This window comes from Fusarium subglutinans (genome assembly GCF_013396075.1).
Source record: "Fusarium subglutinans strain NRRL 66333 chromosome Unknown NRRL66333_c0000152, whole genome shotgun sequence".
NCBI lineage: Eukaryota > Fungi > Ascomycota > Sordariomycetes > Hypocreales > Nectriaceae > Fusarium > Fusarium subglutinans.
Window position 1 is genome coordinate 1 of NW_023502215.1, and position 21,938 is coordinate 21,938.

At 48.3% G+C, this 21,938-nt stretch overlaps 7 protein-coding genes across 7 annotated transcripts; 3 read left to right on the forward strand and 4 right to left on the reverse strand.

The window, feature by feature from the left end:
• Positions 1-431: 431 nt before the first annotated feature.
• Positions 432-7,178, forward strand: FSUBG_9631 (polyketide synthase; the record flags this gene model as incomplete). Its single annotated transcript, XM_036688165.1, has 1 exon — positions 432-7,178. One exon carries the CDS (start codon positions 432-434, stop codon positions 7,176-7,178), a length of 6,747 nt encoding a protein of 2,248 aa, XP_036534841.1.
• Positions 7,179-7,283: 105 nt separating this feature from the next.
• FSUBG_9632 (toxD) lies at positions 7,284-9,150 on the reverse strand (the record flags this gene model as incomplete). The annotated part of the gene is made up of 8 exons (XM_036688166.1): positions 7,284-7,478; positions 7,530-7,903; positions 7,955-8,139; positions 8,195-8,222; positions 8,277-8,411; positions 8,461-8,596; positions 8,808-9,006; positions 9,056-9,150. 8 exons carry the CDS (start codon positions 9,148-9,150, stop codon positions 7,284-7,286), a joined length of 1,347 nt encoding a protein of 448 aa, XP_036534842.1.
• A 447-nt stretch (positions 9,151-9,597) lies between these two features.
• On the reverse strand, positions 9,598-11,019 carry FSUBG_9633 (uncharacterized protein; the record flags this gene model as incomplete). Its single annotated transcript, XM_036688167.1, has 1 exon — positions 9,598-11,019. The coding sequence occupies one exon, from the start codon at positions 11,017-11,019 to the stop codon at positions 9,598-9,600; it is 1,422 nt and encodes a 473-aa protein (XP_036534843.1).
• A 246-nt stretch (positions 11,020-11,265) lies between these two features.
• Positions 11,266-12,565, reverse strand: FSUBG_9634 (branched-chain amino acid aminotransferase; the record flags this gene model as incomplete). Its single annotated transcript, XM_036688168.1, has 3 exons — positions 11,266-11,427; positions 11,476-12,056; positions 12,115-12,565. 3 exons carry the CDS (start codon positions 12,563-12,565, stop codon positions 11,266-11,268), a joined length of 1,194 nt encoding a protein of 397 aa, XP_036534844.1.
• Positions 12,566-14,949: 2,384 nt separating this feature from the next.
• On the forward strand, positions 14,950-15,687 carry FSUBG_9635 (methyltransferase type 11; the record flags this gene model as incomplete). Its single annotated transcript, XM_036688169.1, has 1 exon — positions 14,950-15,687. The coding sequence occupies one exon, from the start codon at positions 14,950-14,952 to the stop codon at positions 15,685-15,687; it is 738 nt and encodes a 245-aa protein (XP_036534845.1).
• A 203-nt stretch (positions 15,688-15,890) lies between these two features.
• Positions 15,891-18,362, reverse strand: FSUBG_9636 (ribonucleoside-triphosphate reductase; the record flags this gene model as incomplete). The annotated part of the gene is made up of 1 exon (XM_036688170.1): positions 15,891-18,362. The coding sequence occupies one exon, from the start codon at positions 18,360-18,362 to the stop codon at positions 15,891-15,893; it is 2,472 nt and encodes an 823-aa protein (XP_036534846.1).
• Positions 18,363-19,185: 823 nt separating this feature from the next.
• FSUBG_9637 (alpha beta-hydrolase) lies at positions 19,186-20,013 on the forward strand (the record flags this gene model as incomplete). Its single annotated transcript, XM_036688171.1, has 1 exon — positions 19,186-20,013. The coding sequence occupies one exon, from the start codon at positions 19,186-19,188 to the stop codon at positions 20,011-20,013; it is 828 nt and encodes a 275-aa protein (XP_036534847.1).
• Between the last annotated feature and the right edge of the window lie 1,925 nt (positions 20,014-21,938).

Genomic DNA, 21,938 nt, shown 5'->3' on the forward strand with positions numbered 1-21,938 from the left:
ATAATGTTAACTTTTATTAATTAAAATTATAAATAAAAAGAAAGCTTTTTTTAAGAATTTTAATTATAAAGGTTTATTAAAATTAAAAAAAGAATTTTATAATACCTTAATACTATAATGTAGTTTTCGTAAAAGATTAATAATTTTTATAGAATTATAATACTAAATGTCTATTACTAGAAGGATTGATTTTCTGTTCTTGTTTACTAAGACTGGTTTGTAACTCCTTGACCTTCTCTAACTACAAGCCGAAGATCGAGAAATAACCTTATATCTTCACACATTGTCTCGACCAGTCCCTAATTGAGTCTCTTATCTTCAGTGCATTCTTTTTTTGGTTCAAATCATCATACTTCCCGCCAGCAATACTCGTCATTGAACTTGTCAATTCAACATTGTTAGACTTCGCTGCCGCAGCGAGATCAGCCGCTATGACTCTCAAACATGAGCCTATTGCCGTGATCGGAATGGCAATTAAAGTCGCCGGAGCCGATGACGTGCAAGAGTTTTCGCAGATGCTGCGCACCGGAAAGTCGCAACATGAGTTGATTGGTCCGGACCGTCTCATGATGGATACACTCTTTCGTGAGGAAGAAAAGGATCCGTCGAGAAATTGGTACGGAAATTTCATCAGAGACGTGGATGCCTTCGATCACAAGTTTTTTAAGCGCAGCCCGCGAGAATCAACCACCATGGACCCCCAGCAGCGTTTGTTTTTACAGGCCGCCTACCAAGCTGTCGAGCAGTCAGGTTATTTCACCGAGAGTGACAGCAGTGGCGATAGGGATAAAAGGCATGTTGGGGTCTATCTCGGAGCTTGTGCTGGTGACTACGAGCACCATGTTGCATGCCACTCGGCCAATGCTTTCACAGCCACGGGCAACCTGAAGAGCTTCATTCCAGGAAAGGTATCCCACTACTTTGGGTGGACAGGCCCGTCTATGACGTTTGACACAGCTTGCTCAGCCTCTGCGGTTGCCATCCATACAGCCTGCCAGAATCTGCTGTCTGGTGAATGCTCGTCTGCTCTGGCTGGCGGTGTGGCTACCATGTCCAACTTTCTCTGGTTTCAAAACCTTGCTGGAGCCAGTTTTCTGAGCCCAAGTGGACAGTGCAAGCCGTTTGATGATGCAGCAGATGGATACTGCCGTGCAGAGGGTATCGCCTGTGTTTTCCTGAAAAGGCTGAGCCATGCTCTGAAGGATGGAAACCCTGTTTTTGGGTGTATTTCAAGCACAGCTGTGTACCAGAATCAAAACTGCACCCCTTTGTTTGTACCAAACTCTCCGTCTCTTTCTCAGCTCTTCAAAGATGTCATCGCCAAGGCAGGTCTCAAACCGGGCGACATCTCGCTTGTTGAGGCCCACGGAACAGGCACACCTGTTGGTGATCCCGCTGAATATGAAAGTATTCGCATTGCCATTGGTGGATCGAACCGCGATACAATACTGCCCATCGGTTCCGTCAAGGGGCACATTGGCCATACCGAGGGTGCTTCGGGCGTTGTTTCGCTAATCAAAGTGATCCTCATGATGCAGGAAAAGTACATTCCTCCCCAGGCTAGCTTCTCCAAGATGAGCTCTCACATCAAGGTGACGCCTTTCGACATGATGGAAGTTGTCACTAGCTTACAGCCTTGGAGCGGGGACCAAAAGGCTGCCCTCATCAACAATTACGGCGCCAGTGGTTCTAATGCTTCCATGGTAGTGACACAAGCTCCTGTCACTCAGCTTGTTGAGAATCCAGCCTTGTCATCTAAGCCAGTGCCGTTTCGTATTTCTGGCCATGATGGCCGCTCAATCAAGTCATTCTGCGACAAACTATTATCTACCCTCGAGCAAAATTCACATTTTGACATCAAAGACTTGGCGTACAGCGTCAATCGGCAATCAAACCCCGATCTACGGCGTCGTCTCACCTTTAGCTGCCAGTCCAGAGCTGATCTTGTATCAAAGCTTTCCGAGATTGCGGCCTCGACGGACGAATCACGAATAGGAATAGAGAATTCCATCGTACAGCGTCCGGTCATACTCTGTTTCGGAGGCCAAGTATCTACATTTGTGGGCCTTGACCGAAATGTCTATGATGCGATTTCAATATTGCGTTATCACCTCGATCAGTGCGACGCCCGCATGCAATCACAAGGTTTCGGCACGATATACCCGGGTATATTCATGCGTACTCCCCAAGATACAGTCCAGCTTCAATTGATGCTTTTTGCTTCACAATATGCTTGTGCCATGGCTTGGCTCGACTCTGGTCTTTCCTCAAAGGTCGTCGCCTTGACGGGACACAGCTTCGGGGAGATAACAGCTCTTTGTGTCTCCGGTACCCTTTCGCTAGAAGACGCCGTCAAACTTGTCGGAAGCCGTGCCTTAGCAGTGAGAGATCATTGGGGTGTTGACCACGGAGCCATGATGGCAGTGGTAGCCGAGGAGGCCCAGGTACTTCAGCTTCTTGCTCAAGCAAAGGGGCCAGATGAGGCGGCTGAAATAGCATGCCACAACGGGCCTCGCAGCTTCACACTTGCAGGACCAACAAGAGCAATCGAGAGGGTCGCTGATGTGATCTCAAAAAATGCCAACTTCCAGTCCATCAAGTTCAAATGGCTCAATGTCACAAATGCTTTCCATTCGAGCCTGGTTGATCATCTGACCCCGGAGTTGGAAAGCATTGGTAGAGAACTAGAGTTCAGGGAGGCTACCATACAAGTGGAGCGAGCAACCCGTACCAGGATCGACTCCAAACCGGATGGTAGCTTTGTCGCCCAGCATATGAGAAATCCAGTTTATTTCAACCATGCTATACAGCGGCTGGCAAACGATTACCCCGCCGCCGTGTTTCTCGAAGCGGGATCGTCTTCAGGTGTTACCATGATGGCGAGCCGTGCCTTGGAAGGACATAACAACTTCCCTTCACAATACTTTCAAGCAATGAACCTTACAAGCGACAAGGCGTTGGACAATCTCACGGATGCCACCTTGTCCTTGTGGAACCAGGGGCTTTCCCTTGCTTTCTGGGGTCACCATCCATCTCAGAGCAGCGAATACACCACGATGATACTGCCGCCCTATCAATTTGAAAGGTCTAAGCACTGGCTTGATCTCAAATCCCCTCTTCAAGCTGTAAATGCTGCCGCTGCTGCACTTGCACCTCCAGAGTCCACTACCGAAGGCAATGCAGCAGTACAGAGCAAATCGGACGGTCTGTGGAGTTTGGTTTCCGGCCACGAGGATAGCCCGACGTTCCGTATCAACACAAGCTCAGACAAGTTCAACAGCTTCATATCGGGTCATATGATTGCCCAAACTGCTCCCATCTGTCCTGCCACCCTCATGGTTGATATGGCCATCGAGGCACTGTTTAGCATCAATTTACATTGGAGGGAAAGCGGTCTTCTTCCCGTCATCCATCACATGGTTAACCACTCTCCACTCTGTGTTGACCCTTCACTTACTACCTATCTCAAATTTGAGCCTCTTAGTGATCAAGGTACCCACTGGAAGTGGAGGATCTATAGCCACGAGTCACAATCGGATGGTACTCATGCGGAGACTCATGTTGAAGCTGAGATTCATATTCGAGATCCTTCAGACAGAAGCTATCAGTCGGAGTTCTCACGGTTCGATCGACTAGTGACTCACACCAACTGCACAAAGATGCTTCAGCTCGGTCTGGGTGGGCAGCAAGCTGATCGGGTTGACGTTTTGACAGGCCGCAACATCTACCGCACGTTTTCTGATGTTGTCGACTACGGTGACCTATATCGTGGCGTCAAAGCTATTGTTGGCACCTCCATTGAGTGCACAGGGCACGTTGTTAAGAAACCCTCTGGCAACACCTGGCTCGACGTACCTCTCAGCGACTCCTTTAGCCAAGTGGGCGGCATCTGGGTGAATTGCATGACCGACTGCGATCCGGCTGATATGTTCATTGCCACGGGTTGTGAGCTGTCTATGCGGTCTCCTTTCGTCGAGCAAGATACCGATCAGATCCAGGAGAGCTGGCATGTATTTGGTCGGCATACTCGTCAGTCTGAGAAACTCTGGTTATCAGACTTGTTTATCTTCAATGCCTCAACTGGCGCATTACGTGAGGTCATGCTGGGTATACAGTATGCGCGAGTCGCAAAGGCCTCTATGCGCCGTATGTTGACGAGGCTGACTACTGATCCGTCAGCTCTCAAATTGAAGCCACCAACGGAAATTATCTCTCAGCCCGCTGAGCCCCTACTCACTCCCCCCCTGTCCCCTGGCCATGTGACTCAAGGGGAAGGAATTTCCAAAGCCGAGGGAGCATCAATCAAGCCTAAAGCTGCCACCAACCCAGATATCACGGAGGACGTTAAGAAGCTTGTGGCACATGTGGCAGGAATAGAGGCTGGTGATATTACGCTCGATGCCGAAATGGCAGATTTTGGTATTGACTCACTTATGGGTATGGAGGTCGCCCGTGAGGTTCAGGTTGTCTTCAAGTGCACCTTGGATCAGAATGAGTTGATGGAGGCAACAAGCCTCCGCAAGTTTGTCGTGTGCATATCAAAAGCGCTCTATGGCCCCGATTACGATAGCACTTCAGCTTCGAGCACCGATGAAAACAGCGAGTCATCTGGTAGCTCGGCTGAATCGAGCAAAGGGTCAAGCTTGTCTACACCCCCCGAGCTCGATCTGGCACAGAATCCGCCAAAGCATTCATCTTCTATGGACTCGCATCCGGTATCGAGCAATCTGAAGCTTTCAGAGTCCGATGTGTTGGCATCATTTGCTCAGGTGAAGCTCCTCTGCGATGAGCACCTTGTAGACTTCAAAGTCGACAACATCGACCGTGTGGTCTTGGCTGGCTCCAGTAGTCTTTGTGTCGCCCTTGTCGTCGAGGCCTTTGAACAACTGGGTGTCTCTTTAACAAGTGCAGAGCCAGGACAGATCCTTCAACGCATACAATTTCCACCAGCTCACACAAAACTAGTGGACTTCATCTACAGATTTCTTTCCGACGATGCCCGCCTCATCAATATCAACGACGCAACCGGACAGATCACGCGGACAGGGGTTCCTACGTCTCGCAAAACAAGTTCGCAGATACTCGACGAGCAGCTGGCGAAGTATCCCGAGTTTGTGGTCGCCAACAGACTCACCTACTATGCGGGATCTCACTTGGCCGATGTTCTCAAGGGAAAGACAGACGGCCTACGCCTTGTTTTTGGAACTATCGAGGGTCGTGATCTCGTGCAAGCATTGTACTGCGACCACACTTTCAACCGAATGAACTACAACCATATGAAGCTCGTTATAGAGAACCTGGTGGAGAGATTCAGGAAGAGTCAGCCTGGCGAGACACTGAAGATCCTCGAAGTAGGTGCTGGAACTGGAGGGACAACCCACGTCTTGGCGCCAATGCTGGCAAAGCTCCAAATCCCCGTTGAGTATACCTTTACAGATATTTCTGGATCTATGGTTGCAAACGCGAGACGCAAGTTTGGCAAATCATATCCCTTCATGAGATTTGCGGTTCACAACATCGAATCGCCTCCAGCCGAAGAGCTCAAGGGTCAACACATCATCATTGGAAGCAACGCTGTTCATGCGACCAGAAATCTAGTGACTTCTGCTTCTAATCTGAGAAGTGCACTGCGCCCGGATGGCTTTTTGATGATCCTTGAGATGACCGAAGCTGTACCCTTTGTTGACATCATCTTTGGTCTCTTCGAGGGCTGGTGGCTGTTCGACGATGGCCGCAAGCATGCCATCATCGACGCTGAAGAATGGGAGCGTAATCTTCACAACGCTGGTTATGGCCATGTTGACTGGACTGATGGATCATTGCCTGAGAACTCCTTCCAGAAGGTCATTATCGCCCTTGCGTCAGGAAAGCCCCGAGAGAGGTTACCCAAATCAACCTTCAGCAAGGCAGCAGTTGAGGAGACGGTAAGACAGGAGCGAGAAAGGCAGAGAGAACTGGAAATCGAAGGTTATATTGCCAAGTACTCGGATGGCTTTGAGGTTCATAATGAGGTACAAGGCGCACGACCAAGCATATTTAGCCAGAACAAGAAGGCTGTCGTTCTTTTGACTGGCGCCACCGGTAGTCTTGGCTCACACCTAGCCAGCAGCCTTGCGAGTAACGACAATGTGGAAACTGTTGTCTGTATCAACCGCCGAAGCAGGGCACCCGTTGAAGAACGACAGGATGAAGCTTTCAGGTCTCGCGGTATTACACTCACTTCTGGTCAACGCTCCAAGCTGCGTATTCTCGAAGTAGATGCCTCGAGCTCCAACCTAGGCCTCTCCACATCCGAATATGAATGGTTGGTACAGAACGGGACACATATTATACACAACGCTTGGCCAATGAGTGGAACTCGTCCTGTCAAGGCATTCGAACCTCAATTCCAGGCTCTCCGGAGCCTCTTGGACCTTGCACGCGATATGTCTTGTCGCAAGGATGCCCCTCGTATCACGTTCCAGCTCGTGTCGTCTATTGGTGTCGTCGGTCACTTCAACGGTCCCCGAGTTCCAGAGCAGCGTGTCTCTCTAGACTCTGTGCTTCAAATCGGTTACTGTGAAGCGAAATGGGTATGCGAGCGTATCCTCGACCAGACACTGCACAAGTATCCAGATGTATTTCATGCTATGGTCGTGCGTCCAGGACAGATCGCTGGTTCAAGCACAAGTGGCTTTTGGAATCCCATAGAACACTTCGCATTCCTCGTCAAGTCGGCCCAATCTCTCCGTGCATGGCCCGATTTTGACGGCATTGTGCAATGGGTCCCTGTGGATAATGTGGCTCATACCATGGTTGATCTCTTATATCTGGGAGACATCAATCGTCCTGAGCCGCATCCCGTCTACCATATCGATAACCCGGTTGGACAGCCGTGGAAGGTCATGTCACAAGCATTGGCGGCTGCTCTGGACATTCCGTCTCAGCGCATTATCCCTTTCAGCCGGTGGGTAAAGCTGGTCCGGAACTCCCCACTTCCAGCAGATACCTGGAACCCAGCTGCACGGCTTATTGATTTCTTGGATTCTAACTTCGAGCGCATGTCTTGCGGTGGTTTAATACTTGACACTGTCCAGGCACAGGAACATTCCAGTACTCTTTCTGCACAAGGTCCTGTCACATCAGACATTGCTGTGAAATATATAAAATACTGGAAAGAGAGCGGGTTCTTGGCTTAGGTTGATAACATATCTCTCATTGATAGCAGTAGGATATTAAGTCATGGATTGGGAAATGTCACACCTGGTTATCAGTTTTATTAATAGTCATCGTTGTCTTTCAATCTAAGAAAACCCTTCAAAAACAAGTTTTTCACCCGAGATAGATCCTTGCCGGTTGAGATCCATCGCTTTCTCTACCGTAGACGGGCTGAGCTGTCCAATAAGACGAACTGTGGATGGCTTGAAAGATCCATTTCCGAGTAATGTCTCTAACTGACCATGGAAGTCGGCACTAAGTTTGTGATCACTCATTTTCACCTATTGAGATGTTGGGATAATAGCCTGCAAACAGATACAGATGACACTTACAGGCCAATGAGCCTTGCCTCGATAGCTATGCTCCGTGGGGAAAGCTGTAAATACGAAGACATCCGTGACTTTGATATGAGATGGAACGTCTTGGGTGTTTGCCTTGCCTGGGCGGACGGTACACAGCACGCCTGTCGTTTGACTAATGGACCTGGCCGCAGTCGCCGAGGAGGTTTCGTTGCCAACTGTATCAAACACATGCTGCAGGTTTGGCACTGCTGATTGGATCTTGGATACGACCTCCTCGTCATTGTAGTCAAAGACATGAGTTGCCCCAGCTTGTCGCATCTTGTCGAAATTTCGAGGGCTGCAGGTTGTCGCGACTTCGATGTTGTAGAGTTTCGCAATCTGAATGGCGAAATAGCCGACGATAGCTATCAATAGTTCAGTATTATGCACATACCCAGTATGACTTGGATACGTACTATTGCCTCCCCAGATCAACAGGGGGGTTTTACTAGCTGTCTTTTCAGGACTGATTGCAAGGCAGTCGTCTGAGAAGAGAGCAAGCCATGCTGTGTTAGCAGCCAATGGAACGGAGGAAGCCTCAGCTGGATTAATGTTCTCGGGTATCTTGAAGGACAGTCGCTCATCAGCGATTGTATACAACCTGCGAGTTCTGATTAGCTCAATTGAAGATCGCATCAATGTTGCGCTAAACTCACGAGTAGGCTCCGAGACCCTTGATCTCTCCTGCAATACGTGAGCTTCTCTTCCATCAACAGATGCAGATCTTAGCGCACTCACCACCCCAAACGAAGCCAGCAATACTGTCGCCAGGCTTCAATTTAGCCACAGTTGAATGGACGTCCACGACTTTACCAGCAAAGTCGCAGCCCAGTACTGCGCCATCTCCAAAGGCGTTGACGTCAAGAGCCAGCCCTCAGCCCAATCAGCGATACGACATTTAAACAATTGATAGCGAACTTACGATCAGTTGGATTGAAAGCTGCGTATTCAACCTTGACATACACTTGATGCTCCTTGAGGGGAGGAAGGGTAATAGTCCCTTGAGTGAGGCCTTTGTCTTTTTGAATAATAGCAATTGACTCCATCGTTGGTGACGACTGGTGGATGGATGTTGGTTTTAGTGAGAGGTGATGTGAATTAGTGGACAGGCCCTTATATAAGTACGCTGAATTATTAATCTAGCCAGTAACCCCGCTTTAGAATTTCCATCCAGCGCCCATGACAGCCCCGTCAATATGCTCCCGCCTATACACGCATTTAAACTGTGCCTTGGTTAATGGTAATCTCGTATTATATAAATGTACGTACTGGAATGAATTTGATATTTTCTAGATCCCAGACTCCGCTTCTGGCGTAAACGTCGTTCTTGAGGACGGCCAATACGTCGGCTTCGGATTTGGCACGGGCGATGATGGCGCTTCCGTCGACGCTATCTCCGGCCAAAGTGCCCCCGCCCATTTGGAACAAACCAGAGTCGATATGTTGAAGCATATCTTTGATATGCGTTCTAAATGAAGTTTGTATCTTAAAGAGGCTTGAAGGAGGCAATTACTTACTCTCTTACTCTCATCCGCGTCTCTAACGAGTCTTTGTTGTCGGGAATAAGGATGATCCATTCCCTCAACGGTTCCGATCTCGTTTCAGTTGCCATGCTGTCGTCGTGATCTCGCAGCATTTGCATAACTTTACTCTTATCATATAATTGCACCGCCCTACGCCTTAAGTCATGCGCCTTATCGCCTGCGAACATCGGCGAGTCTATCCTGCGCCCAGGCTCACGCCCTCCCTCGGCTGGACCGTTTCGCACCAAGACTTAGCGTGATGCGTTCAATTTACGCCTGAAAATACGCCCTCCAGAGTCTCTCCACCTGCAGCTGTAGGTCTACGTTATGTGCCCCACAAAGACGACAAAGTTAGCTTCCCGCAGGCAATGAGGAATACCGTGAGACACGCTGGGCTTGCATGGCAATATGAAGAAAAGCAGTTGGTTTAGGAGTGCTTATCGTTCTACCTTACTAGGAATTACATTGAGATGTCAGACTGCGCAGTTATAGCAGAGGATGCGTAACGAGATGACTTTAAGGACTTTCTGAAGCTACTAAAAACTGCCAAGCCGTGATTCTAGCTCTTGGACAACGTTTTCCACAACAGATTCTGCAACAATGCCACTCTGCCATGTAATGCTAATAGTGAAATTCCCTCCTCTGGTGCTGACACAGTTGAACCCCAGTGCAGGACCAGCAACAAACCCACATTGTGTGAAGATCAATCTGTCAAGCTTGATACCACTCCCTTCTGGCGGAGATATGCTTGAAACCAACCCCAGATTCGACAGTTCATACGTATATCGCCTTTGCGTACCGCCTTGGCTTTGACATTCTTGTATGATATCGCGGACTTGGCTCAGTTTCGTAGCCATACTGCCGTGCGGGAACTCCTTGGCCTTGGTTGCTACTTCGTTGCTGAACTGGTGCGCAAGGTCTATGACGCGTTCCTCCCCAGTGATAGAGCCTTGCTTGTAGGTTTTGATCTTCTGCAACTCTTCTCGAGATACATAACTCGTCAGGTAAGAGATGTGATTCACAATGTCTCCATCAGAGGCTCCAGTATGTCGTCGTGCTGAAAAGGGCGTAACGGCTCGAAATCCGGGAATACCTTCCTCAACAGAATTATTTAGCGAGGAGCAGATGATTGCATGGAGAAGTCCGGTGACTGTGATGTTGGCCTGCTTGCACTTCTTGAGGAGGCTAGAAAATGGTGCCGCTGGGACTGTCACTATTCGAACGCGAGACTCGTAGTCAACCGTCGGCGCCGCAGGTATAGGACCTCCTCCCCAAACTGGTTCATCAGATTTGTCTGCAGTTGTGCAGATAGCGTAGTTGCACGAGAGGCAATCCACGCGTTCTTCGATTGTCGGCGGAGAATCTTGGACCTCGTTTAGCTCAAGGGGCCAAAGTGTAGGCGTGGGTGTGTCGAGCTTGAGATTGTTCATTAATGATGCATGAAAAGCAACACCGCTTAACCCATCGGCGATCGCGTGGTGTGCAAAGAAGGCAATGTGCAACCTAAGGAGAACACCAGATATAAAGTCGCTAGGGTGCTTAATAACAACAACCTTCCATGCTGGCTTATTCTCGGGCCAGAGCTCTGAATGGCCATTTTGAAGTGATTTTGATAGACCATGGTCATTTACATCCGTGGCCTCTTGATCGTGAGCTTTGACATACTGGCTGTCAATGACTTCTAAAATGTCCTGGCGGTCGAATGTGCTGATTTGCTTGAACAGCGGAACACCAGCTTCTTTGTCGTCGGAAATGCCATACTGTAGACCTGCATGCTGTCGAATGGTGGCTTGCAGAGCATGCTCGAGTGCATTCTCAAACTCATGCAGCAGTGAGTCATTAGGAAGCGATACGTTATACGTTGCCGTTACGCATGCTGAGCGGTATTGCCCCAAGGTATGCCGGGCCGAATAATATCGTCCCAGGACACCTAGAGTCACTGGAGCGTGCTTGGCCATCAGTAGTCGGGAGTTTTAGTTTGGGTTTGACCTGAGACGCACGAGAAAAAGGAGTAGGGCGAGACTTTAAGGATTTGAGGCCTTCCCAGCCCCACATTGTCTGAGTTACGAGGGATTTTGCGGAATGGAGATCATCTCCCCAATGGCGAAAACGTCAAGTCTGTTAATAGTATGATAAGCGACCGCACGATTCATATGTGATACAAGTTATGCACTTGTTCTAAGAATATCTATTGCTCAGTCTTCTTATTCAACAATAACACCCCATTCATGATCTTCGCCTCCGAACATAATATCCTTTAGCCAACTCTTGATCCGCGGGCCAAATCCACTGCCATCATCTTGCTTCTGCGGCAAGTCGATGTTAAAATCACCAACCCGAATGGTTGAAACGTTTTTGATGAAAAACTGAAACAGGTAAGTCAATTGCCTCACAGTTTGATTGGGCTTACTTACAGCAGTACCAGACACGAATGCCTCTTGAAGCAGACCCTTTCTCCAAGCCGCTTCAACGTCCTTTATAGTAAATTTCGCTTCTCTGACCTCGAGCTCCTCGGAAAGTCGATTTTGAACCAAGTCCAGAACAGACCTTCTAGTGACACCATCTAGAATGACTCGATCCGTCAATGGAGCCGTTAGTAGAACCGGCTTGGATGTTTTTTCGTCTCGGACGACTGCGAAGAAATTACTAGCCCCAGCTTCGGTGACTAGGCCTTCATCTCCGAGCAGCCACAAGACTTGATCGTAGCCAGCTTGTTGCGCCTCGCAATGAGACGCGAAGCTAGGGCCGTAATTCGCACCGACCTTGGCGTAGCCAAACCCGCCGGGCCACGCTCTGATCGTGTCATTCCTTGACGTGATAAGGCGTAGATCAGATCGTGGGTTTACACCAGGAGGAACTTCGGTGGAGAAGTCGGGCCAGCAAACCATTGTGACCATCAAGATGGCTTCTTTGGGGATCTGTATACCAAGTTGGCGGCCGGTTCCGATTAATGCTGGTCTGATGTACCGAAAGCTGCCGGGTTCTGACAGCCATCCTGTCAATAGAATAAGCCAACCTGTCCAAATTGGAATATTCGACATAGAAGCACGTACTTCTCCCATCGACACGAACTAAAGCTTTGATCAACTCAACAAGCTGCTCGGGATCAAAACTTGGCAGTGAAACTCTCTCTGCGCTCATAACCAAACGTCTGGCATTTCGATCTGGTCTAAAGAGTCTAACGCGATTATCATAACCACGGTATACTTTCATGCCCTCAAAACACTGCGTGGCATAGTGAAGACAGGATGCAAGAGGCGAAATAGTCAAGTCGCCGAATGGCTTGATAACCGGGTCATCCCAGCCGTTCTGTACTGTCCAGCGACAGGTTACCATGTGATCTGTCGCGACATTTTGTTCCCACAGCTCAACGGATCCAGGTTTGGGGATATCTTTCAGTGCTGTTGTCAGGTCAAAGTTGAGCTTGGATGCATCGAGCTGTCCCTTGGTGGAGGCTGCAGCGCCGTTTGTGCCGTTGTGACGAGTAGGAGTTTGAGCAGACATGGCGGAATGAAAGGAATACGTAGGGAACAAACACCTTCTTCTTTTCTGTTACCCAGTATGACTTGTACAATAAGTACTCAACTTAATTCGCCCTATCTCGGCTGTTGGCGGAACCCTTCGTGTCCAGTAGCTAGCTCCCTTCACATTCAGAAGTGGGTCATGTTGAAGGGCGTAAGCTAATTTTGCGCCCTGTGACGACGCCAGCGATAAGGTCGGTTGCCACCTCCGATATGCCGATCCCCTCCCCACGAATTGGTCAAAACTCTCGTTATACACTTTGAATTAGATATGAGCGCGTCAGGCTCACCACGAAGCGGTACGTTGCATGATGAGGACGACTGGCTCTCGTGGCTTCACCATCATGACGATGCTCTGGGCTGTAGTCCCGGGCCCGACTGCGGGACGATGAATACAGAAGCCGATGTTACCGACGGCGGCCCGTCCCGGACAGGGTTACAATGCTCATCAGTCGAAACATTGGAATCCATATATTGCAGGGCTTCTGGGGACCTCCCATCCAGTGACACTCTGGCGGAAGATGTCTCATGGCTATCGTCGAGCGGATACTACGGCGCACCATCAGATTCCTCTGTGGGCTCTGTAGACTCACTAACTTCGTCCATTGCATCGGCATCTCGACTGAAACGGAGAAGAAGACAGACACGTCAGAATATCAGCACCGCAAGAGAGAGGGAGACAACCAAACGAAGATACCAGTGCACTTTTTGCACGGATGCCTTTAAAACGAAGCATGATTGGCAAAGACATGAGACAACAATGCACCTAACCCTTGAGCAATGGAAGTGAGTCTAAACCAGCCATTTCTGACGAATATTAACTGACTTATATGTAGATGTTCAAGATATGGACCGATAATACAACAGACAGATGGAGATTCTTACTGCATCTTCTGCAAATGTCCCAATCCCTCGATTGACCACCCAGAGACTCACAACTACTCAGCCTGTGCCGCCCAACCTGAATCCGCACGACTGTTCCACCGTAAAGACCACCTAAGACAACACCTTCGCCTCTTCCATCAGGGTTGCAACTTCAATGACTCTATGAAGAGCTGGCTATCATCGATAGATGATGTCAGATCGAGATGCGGATTCTGTGATGCTCAACTGGGCACTTGGACGGAAAGGCAGAAACATCTTGCTTTACACTTTCGTGCAGGTACAGATATGAGAGAATGGAAAGGTGACCGTGGTTTTGACCAGCAGATTGAGGATCTTGTGGAAAACGACATGCCCGCCTTCTTGATCGGTGATCAGCGACGGACCATGGAGCCATTCTCTGCTTCACGGGTAGATCACCGCATTGACACGTGCAACTTGAGTCCGTTCAGCAACAATGAAGCGAGCCCTGGGCAAAGCTTGAGAGAACCAGAGGTTCCTCACTCTCATCAGGAAGTACAGAGGCTCTTGTTGCAATATGTATCTACCGAGATCTCACAAGGTCACGTTCCGTCAGATCGCCAGATACAGAGAAAAATGAGCGAGATTATATACGGCCCTGATAATTCTTGGGATTCGACCTGGGCGGATAACCCACAGTGGATGGATATGTTTCGGAAGAAGGCCGGGTTGATTAGTCTACCTCTTAGTGGAGGAAAGAATGCATTTATTGGATTCTAGTCTCGACAACATGCCCTGCAAGCTTCAACACCTCTAAATTGTTATAGATTTTAGATACAGATACCTTTGTTAAAATCAGTAGAAATAGGTTCAGACTTGCTACAGCCTGCTCAGGTCGACGTTATTGTATAAGAATGCTGCTACGACATGCTGAAGACTAGACGTATTTCATCACTGGTCTGAGGTGTTGTGACATGTTACATCACGAGCTTCTTCTTTGTGGACACAAGGAACGTTTGCTTCTCTTGGCAACTCTGTGTTACTGTCTCCTTGTACCCCTTGTGTACCCGTAAGTGAGGTACTGGGGAGATCACGGGAGTCTTCATACAATCGAGGCGCCTTGTTAGATTAATCAATAGATGTTTGAAGTTCAACGACGGTCCGGTCCTGTTCTTGCGATGTGCCTGGGTAGATGGTGGACTTGTAGTGATTTCGCACGAGAACGCATCCTGTTCGTTCTACCTTGAAGCACGTCACTACGGTTTCTTGTGGGAGGCTTCTGAAACAAACCACCCCCAGCGTATCACAAAGACGGGCAAATACCGATTGGCCACATCCGTTTTAGACGATATGCTTGCGTAACGGAGTAACGCAAGCTTGATAAATAGACTGACCCGTGATCATCAGTTTTCGTTCCGTCACGTATTCTCTGTCATGCTTACAGCCGCGGTGCATTGTTATGGACTTAAGTAGCAATCAGCCTGCCTCTCTTGAATTATAGCAAAAGCATCATTTGTCTTGAACATGACGGACGTTTACGACAACGAGGTCTTTTTCGCAGAATACTCTGCCATGGATCGGTCCATGAAAGGCTTAGATGGCGCGCCTGAGTGGCCACAGTACCAAGCTTTGCTCCCAGAACTCCATGGCCTTAATGTGCTTGACCTAGGGTGCGGAATGGGATGGTTCTCTCGCTGGGCTATTGACCAAGGAGCAAAGTCGTCCCGTGGCCTCGATAACTCTCACAATATGCTAGTTCGGGCCAAGGAGATGACGAACCATGAGGACATCTCGTACGAGCATGTCAACCTCGACCAGGTATCTTTTGGGGGGGACATGAAGAATAAGTACGACCTTGTTCATAGCTCTCTGGTTCTTCACTACCTGGTCAATCTCGATGATCTTGTGAAGCAAGTCCATAACGTCCTTGTCCCCGGTGGAACTTTCTCATTCTGCATTGAACATCCGATCTTCACTTCTACATATCATCAAGATTGTATCGTTGATGACAAGAGTGGAAATACGTATTGGTCGCTGAGCTATTATCCGAATGAAGGGACACGGAAGATCCACTGGCTAAATAGTGATGTGGAAAAGCAGCACAGAACGGTGACTACCTACATGAATGTTCTTTTGACGAATGGCTTTGAGGTCACTGGGTTTGATGAGTGGTTTGGGTCGCGGGAGATGCTTGCAAGCTTTGGAAAGTATGGGGTCCGGGAATCGCCCATGTTTCTGTTGATGTCTGCTGTCAAGAAGTAATAGTCGCCGGCTTCTTAGAGAAATGATGTTATTTGGCAGAGCATTCATGATACACGAGGTATTAAGATAAATGTCGTAACAAGGCAAATATGCTGAACAACACCGAAGCAAGGAAAATGTACTGCAGTTTACATTTCGAGCATTAATTGACATCGATACTCATAAAAGACCATAGTCCAAAAATAAAATACAATCATTCCATATTACGCAACCTGGGCCACAAATGCATCGAACTCCTCATCTGTATGCTCCTGAAACGTCTTGAACTTCTCCTCCAACAACGTCTCACCATTCCTGAACCTCTGCATGGTCAACTTCTTCCCTGACAACCTCTTCGCCTCAAACAAATCCTCCACATCAACCAACTCCGGTACAACAGTCGTGCGGAACTCATAAGGTACTCCACTGTTCTTTATGAGATCAATACTAGCTTCGAGAAGCTTCGGCCTGACCTTTTTGCCCGTGACGCGCTTGTAATTCTCCAAGGCACATTTTATATCCATCGCAACAAAATCGACGAGGTTTTCAGTGAAGACTTGCTTGAGGACATCGGGTGATGTGCCATTTGAGTCGAGTTTCACACTAATCCCAGCGGCTTTGAGAATTCTAAGCAAAGGGAGGAGACCTTTGTGGATGGTGGGTTCACCGCCTGAGACGACAAGCGACTTGTGAGACGTTGCCGTAATGTGACGGAAGACGTCTACAAGGGTAACATCGTCGCATTGTCCCTGGACTAACGGACCGTTGTGACACCAAGGACAGGCAAGGTTACATCGGGACGTGAACATGATGGAAGCCTGCATCTTGCCTGGGTAGTCACTCAGCGTACTCTTGATGTAGCCAGCCACGGGAAGATCTTGAATCGCAGCGACTTGCATCTCCAGTTCAAGAAGCTTGTTGTCAATGCTAAGGCCAGTCTCGTACTTGTACACTTTCCGTTGGACAAACTCCTTTGACTTGCCGCGATTCCAATCCCTCGTGGGTCGGAAATACCCGACGATGCGTGAGTAAACGAGGGTCAATTCTCCGCACGCTGTGCACTCTGGTTGCTCACCTGCTCTGTATCCGTGTGTCGGACAGATACTGAAGGTTGGAGTGAGTGTGATGTACGGGATGCGAAAGCGTGCGGTCAGAGTCTTGATAAGGTCTCTGGCCAACTTCCAGCTCGGTAGCTGTTCGCCTAGAAAGGCATGGAAGACAGTTCCACCAGTGTAGGAGCACTGAAGTGCTTCTTGATGGCCCATAGCTTCGAAAAGATCCTCCGTCGTGTCAACGGGCAACATCGTGGAGTTGGTGTAGTAGGTTGGAATCTCCTTAGTAGGGAAGAGTTCTTTATCGCGCTTGGCAAACTTGTAGCATGTGCTCTCTGCTGGACTAGCTTCGAGGTTGTACAGGTTGCCTGTTTCTTTCTGGAATTCTTGGAGTTGGTCTTTGATGAACTCCAGAACTTCCAGAGCAAAGTCTTTTCGCTCGCCAATGCCTTCGCCGAGAAGATCGACGAGTGCCTCGTTCATTCCGTTCACACCAATGGTGCTGAAATGATTCGTCCAGTATGACCCAGTGCGATGCTTGGTGGCTGATAGATAGTGAGCGGCGTAGGGATAAAGTGTCGAATTCTCGTCCACAAGCTTCCGCTTGATCTCCAAAGAGTCCTTGGCCACTCTTAACGTGCTAGTCAACTCTACCATGAACGCCTCCTTCGAACCATTGGAACGGTATGCCAGGTTAGGCAGATTGATCGTGACAACGCCAATAGAGCCAGTCAAAGGACTTGCTCCATACTGGCCGCCAACTCTGCAGTGGAGTTTACTGAGATCAAGCCTCAGTCGACAACACATGGACCGAAAGTCCTCAGGGTCGAGATCACTATTGATGAAGTTGGCAAAGTATGGAACACCGTACTTGGCCGTCATCTCCCAAATGGACTGCCACCGAGGCGATTCCCAATCAATCCCATCCGACACATTATAAGTCGGGATGGGGAAAGAAAAGATATTGCCGTTTCCATCGCCCTGCATCATGACTTCAGCAAATGCCTTGTTGAGTATATCCATCTCTTCCTGAAAGTCACTGTATACCCAATCGGTTCGTAACTCGCCGCCGATGATAACGCATTGATCGCCCAATCGTTTCGGGCAGATCAGATCGAGGGAAAGGTTCGTGAACGGGGCTTGAAAACCACTTCGAGTCGGGACGTTGAGGGAGTAAACGAAGCTTTGAACGTATTTGAAGACATCGGTATAGGATAGATTATCGCTGCGGATGAATGGCGCGAGGTACGTGTCAAAGCTAGACAGTGCCTGAGCACCGGCGAGTTCACCTTGTAGTGTAAACAGAAAATTGACAATTTGGTTGAGAGCAGTGTTAAGATGCTTCGCAGGTCGACACTGGATCTTATTCTCAACACCACCAAAGCCCTGGAGGAGAATGTCCTCAATGCTCCAGCCAGAGCAGTACGCGCTTAGGAAGCCTAGGTCATGGATATGGAAGCGGTTCTCGTGGTCATATTGTCGGATCTCTTGGGTGTAGATCTTTTCGAGCCAGTATTGAGAGATGATCTGGTTGGAGACGTATTGCATGAGACCTTGGTGAGAGTAGGTTGAGTTGGCGTTCTCGGCAGTCTTCCATGTGCCTTTGGCGAGATACTCGTCTACAAGGCTAATGTTGGAAGACATGTTGAACTTTGGATGTAATTGAGGAATTAGAGATGCAGTTCAATTTGCATAAAACTGTATGCGATCTTGACGCGATATGCAAGATCGACCTGTAAAATTATCTTGCGGTTCAATCACCATTTAATATTCTACAATGTTTACATTCAACGCGTACTATATCGCGTCTTTACCACCGCCAATTGACCGAATACTCGTGTGACTCTGACGACACGACTCATAATGGCCACACTTTTTACCCCAAAAGCTCTGGCCATGTTTCCAGAAACACGGTCCTCACGCGTTGATTAAGATGCTCAGTCGAATGATGGAGCCACGAGTCGAACACGGTAACTCGTGACTTGGCGTGAAATGGGCCGACCGAACAGCCAATTGTGGTTCCAATGAGTCAGTCCCTGGAATTGGAGTTGCGTGACATGGTATCAAGGGAGCGCGTTGACGCGTTGGCCTTGCTTATCGTTATCGCTATCGTTATCTTATCGGTTGATCGATCACCATCCCCACGTCTACCCTGAACAGTGCCCATTAGGATGACTTGATGCCTTGGTAAGATTAAATTCGTGATAGTTTAGGCTTCTCTGCCTCTATGCAAGAGAATTCCAACACTAACGCTATCTACAGCCCGTAATTGCCGTAGGCTCTCGGAAAAATATTCACTGACTAATGTAGCCTAATACATCCGAGCCGTGTCGGTTATATTGTGATATCATTGTAAAGAACTAAGCTATTTAAAGGACAATTGAATCCGTTTGGTACAGGCAAGTCAACAACGCTTTTAATTTCTTCTTTTGACCTAAATTCAAAGTCCGGGAGCCCTTTAGTAAACATGTCATTTACATCCATCACCAAGCGTATACCGCTCCAACACGATCTCCACCTTCACATTGAACAGTCATTTCCTTGGCGACAACACCAAGACCATCCGACCATTTTCTTTCTCCATTTCTGGGGAGGATCTTCTAAGACCTGGTCGCCTGTCAATCACCTGATTGCGCCGGCCTCCCCAACTGTCAGGATTGACTTTCGAGGATGGGGCAACTCTGCTGGTCCCGCAGATGAAACAAGATACTCCATCCTCCAACTTGCCGTGGACGTTGAATTTGTTATCACGCAACTGAACCTACGGAAGTACATTATCGTCGGCCATTCAATGGGGGCCAAGGTCGCTCAAGCTATTGCTGGACGAAATCTTGTAGCCGGGCTGACAGGTCTAGTCCTGCTTTGTCCAGCGCCACCAACACCGCTGACGCTGCCTGAGGAGATGCGCGACCAACAAGTCAGTGCCTACGATAACGCCCAGAACGCGGAGTTTGTCGCCCGGAACGTCCTCACCGCAAAGCCCTTGCCAGATGGTACTATCAAGGGACTTGTGGAAGATATGTTGAAGGGCAGCCCTTCTGCTAAAGCAGCATGGCCACGACATGCTATGGAAGAAGATATCCTAGAGCTAGCCAAGAGGATCTCCATTCCATCGATTGTTGTCGCTGGAGGGAAAGATCAGGTCGAACCTGTGGCCCGTGTCAAGGATGAGGTCTCTGGTAATATTTCCGGCGCCAAATTTCTTGTGCTGGAAGAGGTTGGACATCTGGCTCCACTAGAGGCATCGGAGGAGGTAGCAGAGATCATAAGTGATTTTTTATCGGGTGGCATCTAGAAGCTCAAGAAACGAGGATGAGTCGAAATTTGTGCTATATGACAAGTTGACCTAATCCTTTGACGACAACACCGTAGGGATATTAATCCACAGATATCTCGCACAAGTATAACCAGATCAAGACAGAAGAATACTTACATATCGTAATGCTTAGTTTATAAATAAAACAGTAGCCTATCTTCTTTATTTATCTTCAAGTCTCTTAGAAGGGTACTACTCTATGGTGGCATGATAAATGATAGATCAATTACTTATCTGTTCTGAGGGCCAAGAGGAATAGATATAGAGTAATACAAGATTTGGTGAGAGGTGGAGAATAACATATCGCTGCCAAGGATCAACCCCATCTTTTTGTTCCATGTAATATCTTGCTTCGCAACAGTTTTCGAAGCTATCGAAACCTGACAATCCTCATGAACCAAGACGAAGGGCACAATAATCTTAATCCAACCGGGAGGAACTGAAACGGATCCGGGCTGATGTCGATAGAATGACTTATACCTTTGAAAAGGCTGTTGTGGGAGGATGCTTTGCTCAATCTGATCGGCAACAAATTAGCAGGGAATTCTTTCATTAGAAGATTTAGCCTACCAAGTCACCAACTAATTGATCAACTAGAATGTCATAGTCATTAATCCATCGAAACTAGAGCAGTGGCGTATTTGGCACTTCCTGTAGACTTTCGTAGTTGCTTTGGTGAGCTCCTTCTAGTAATAGTTGTTGAATGGCGTCTGAGATCCCGAATACCTTGTAGACTAAGGGGAAGCTCGCTGGGAGCGCGAACAAATTTACAACATCAGTAGTGTTTGCAGAAACCTTCTGGACATCCCTAACTGACTCGGGCTGACATTTGATCACAGAAAGGGCAGTGAAGGGGGCGTTTGCTGGCAGCAAGAGTACTGTTGGTGCTGGCCTTCCATTCTCAAGAACAGAGACAAATCTAGCATAATCATCCTCGCCGAGAAATTCTGTACCCAGAGCAGCGCAAATATCCTTAAATCTATTTTTATTCAGTCAATGAATGATTAAAAGTTTCATCACAGCGACTTCTCACCTGTACTGAGGATGTCGATACTTGAGAATAAATACGGGTGCGAGAGGCAATGACCCCTGTATTTCAGGGTGTATGCAACGGAAAGTCGGGAAACAGGAATCGAAATCCCCTGTCACTTTGGTGTAATGCGTGAGAAATAATTGCGAAATACGTGCTATGATGCAATAAGAGAACTGAACCAGGACAATCATTCAGATACCTACAATACAGAAGAGCCCCTTCAAACACGCGATGACGTTGTCCTCGAAGATACACTCGTTCCATGGCTTGGACCATGGCACGTACAGCAGACATGTACCTCTGTATGGTCAGTTCGGATGTATCACCGATCTGTGGTTGTATTTTTGGTAAGCCTCCTGCTTTCTCCCCAGATGCCAATGGACACAACAAGATGTGATTATCAGGAAACCCATCAGATCTTGCTTTATGTTTCGATTTTCTAATATATCTCTTGTCTTTTGAAGTACGTTCTCCGCTGTACTGTAACGGTGAAGCTCGCGGGCATGTTGCCACTGTGCCTCATTTTGGGGAACTGACTCGCGGAGCTTTGTCAGGACCTCTTTGCTTCGGCTGTAGGGGGTCTTCGGTTGGCTTGGAAGCTGAAACTGACCGTAGGACCCTTGTTCCGGTCGAATCGGAGGCTGTTTGCTCATAATTGGATGGTAGGTCTCGCCTTATTCCCAGTCCGATACGAAAGAAATTGGCATTTTTCGCGAGAGCGGGGGACAGGCGGTGAGATTTCTTTGATGAGTTTTATTGCTTGGTCTCTCAGGCCTCAGGACTCTGCACAAATTCGACAAGCTTTCAGAAGAGCACTAAGTAAGCAGCCAATAATAGGTATTACAAGATGACATTGAAAATGAGGCTAGCT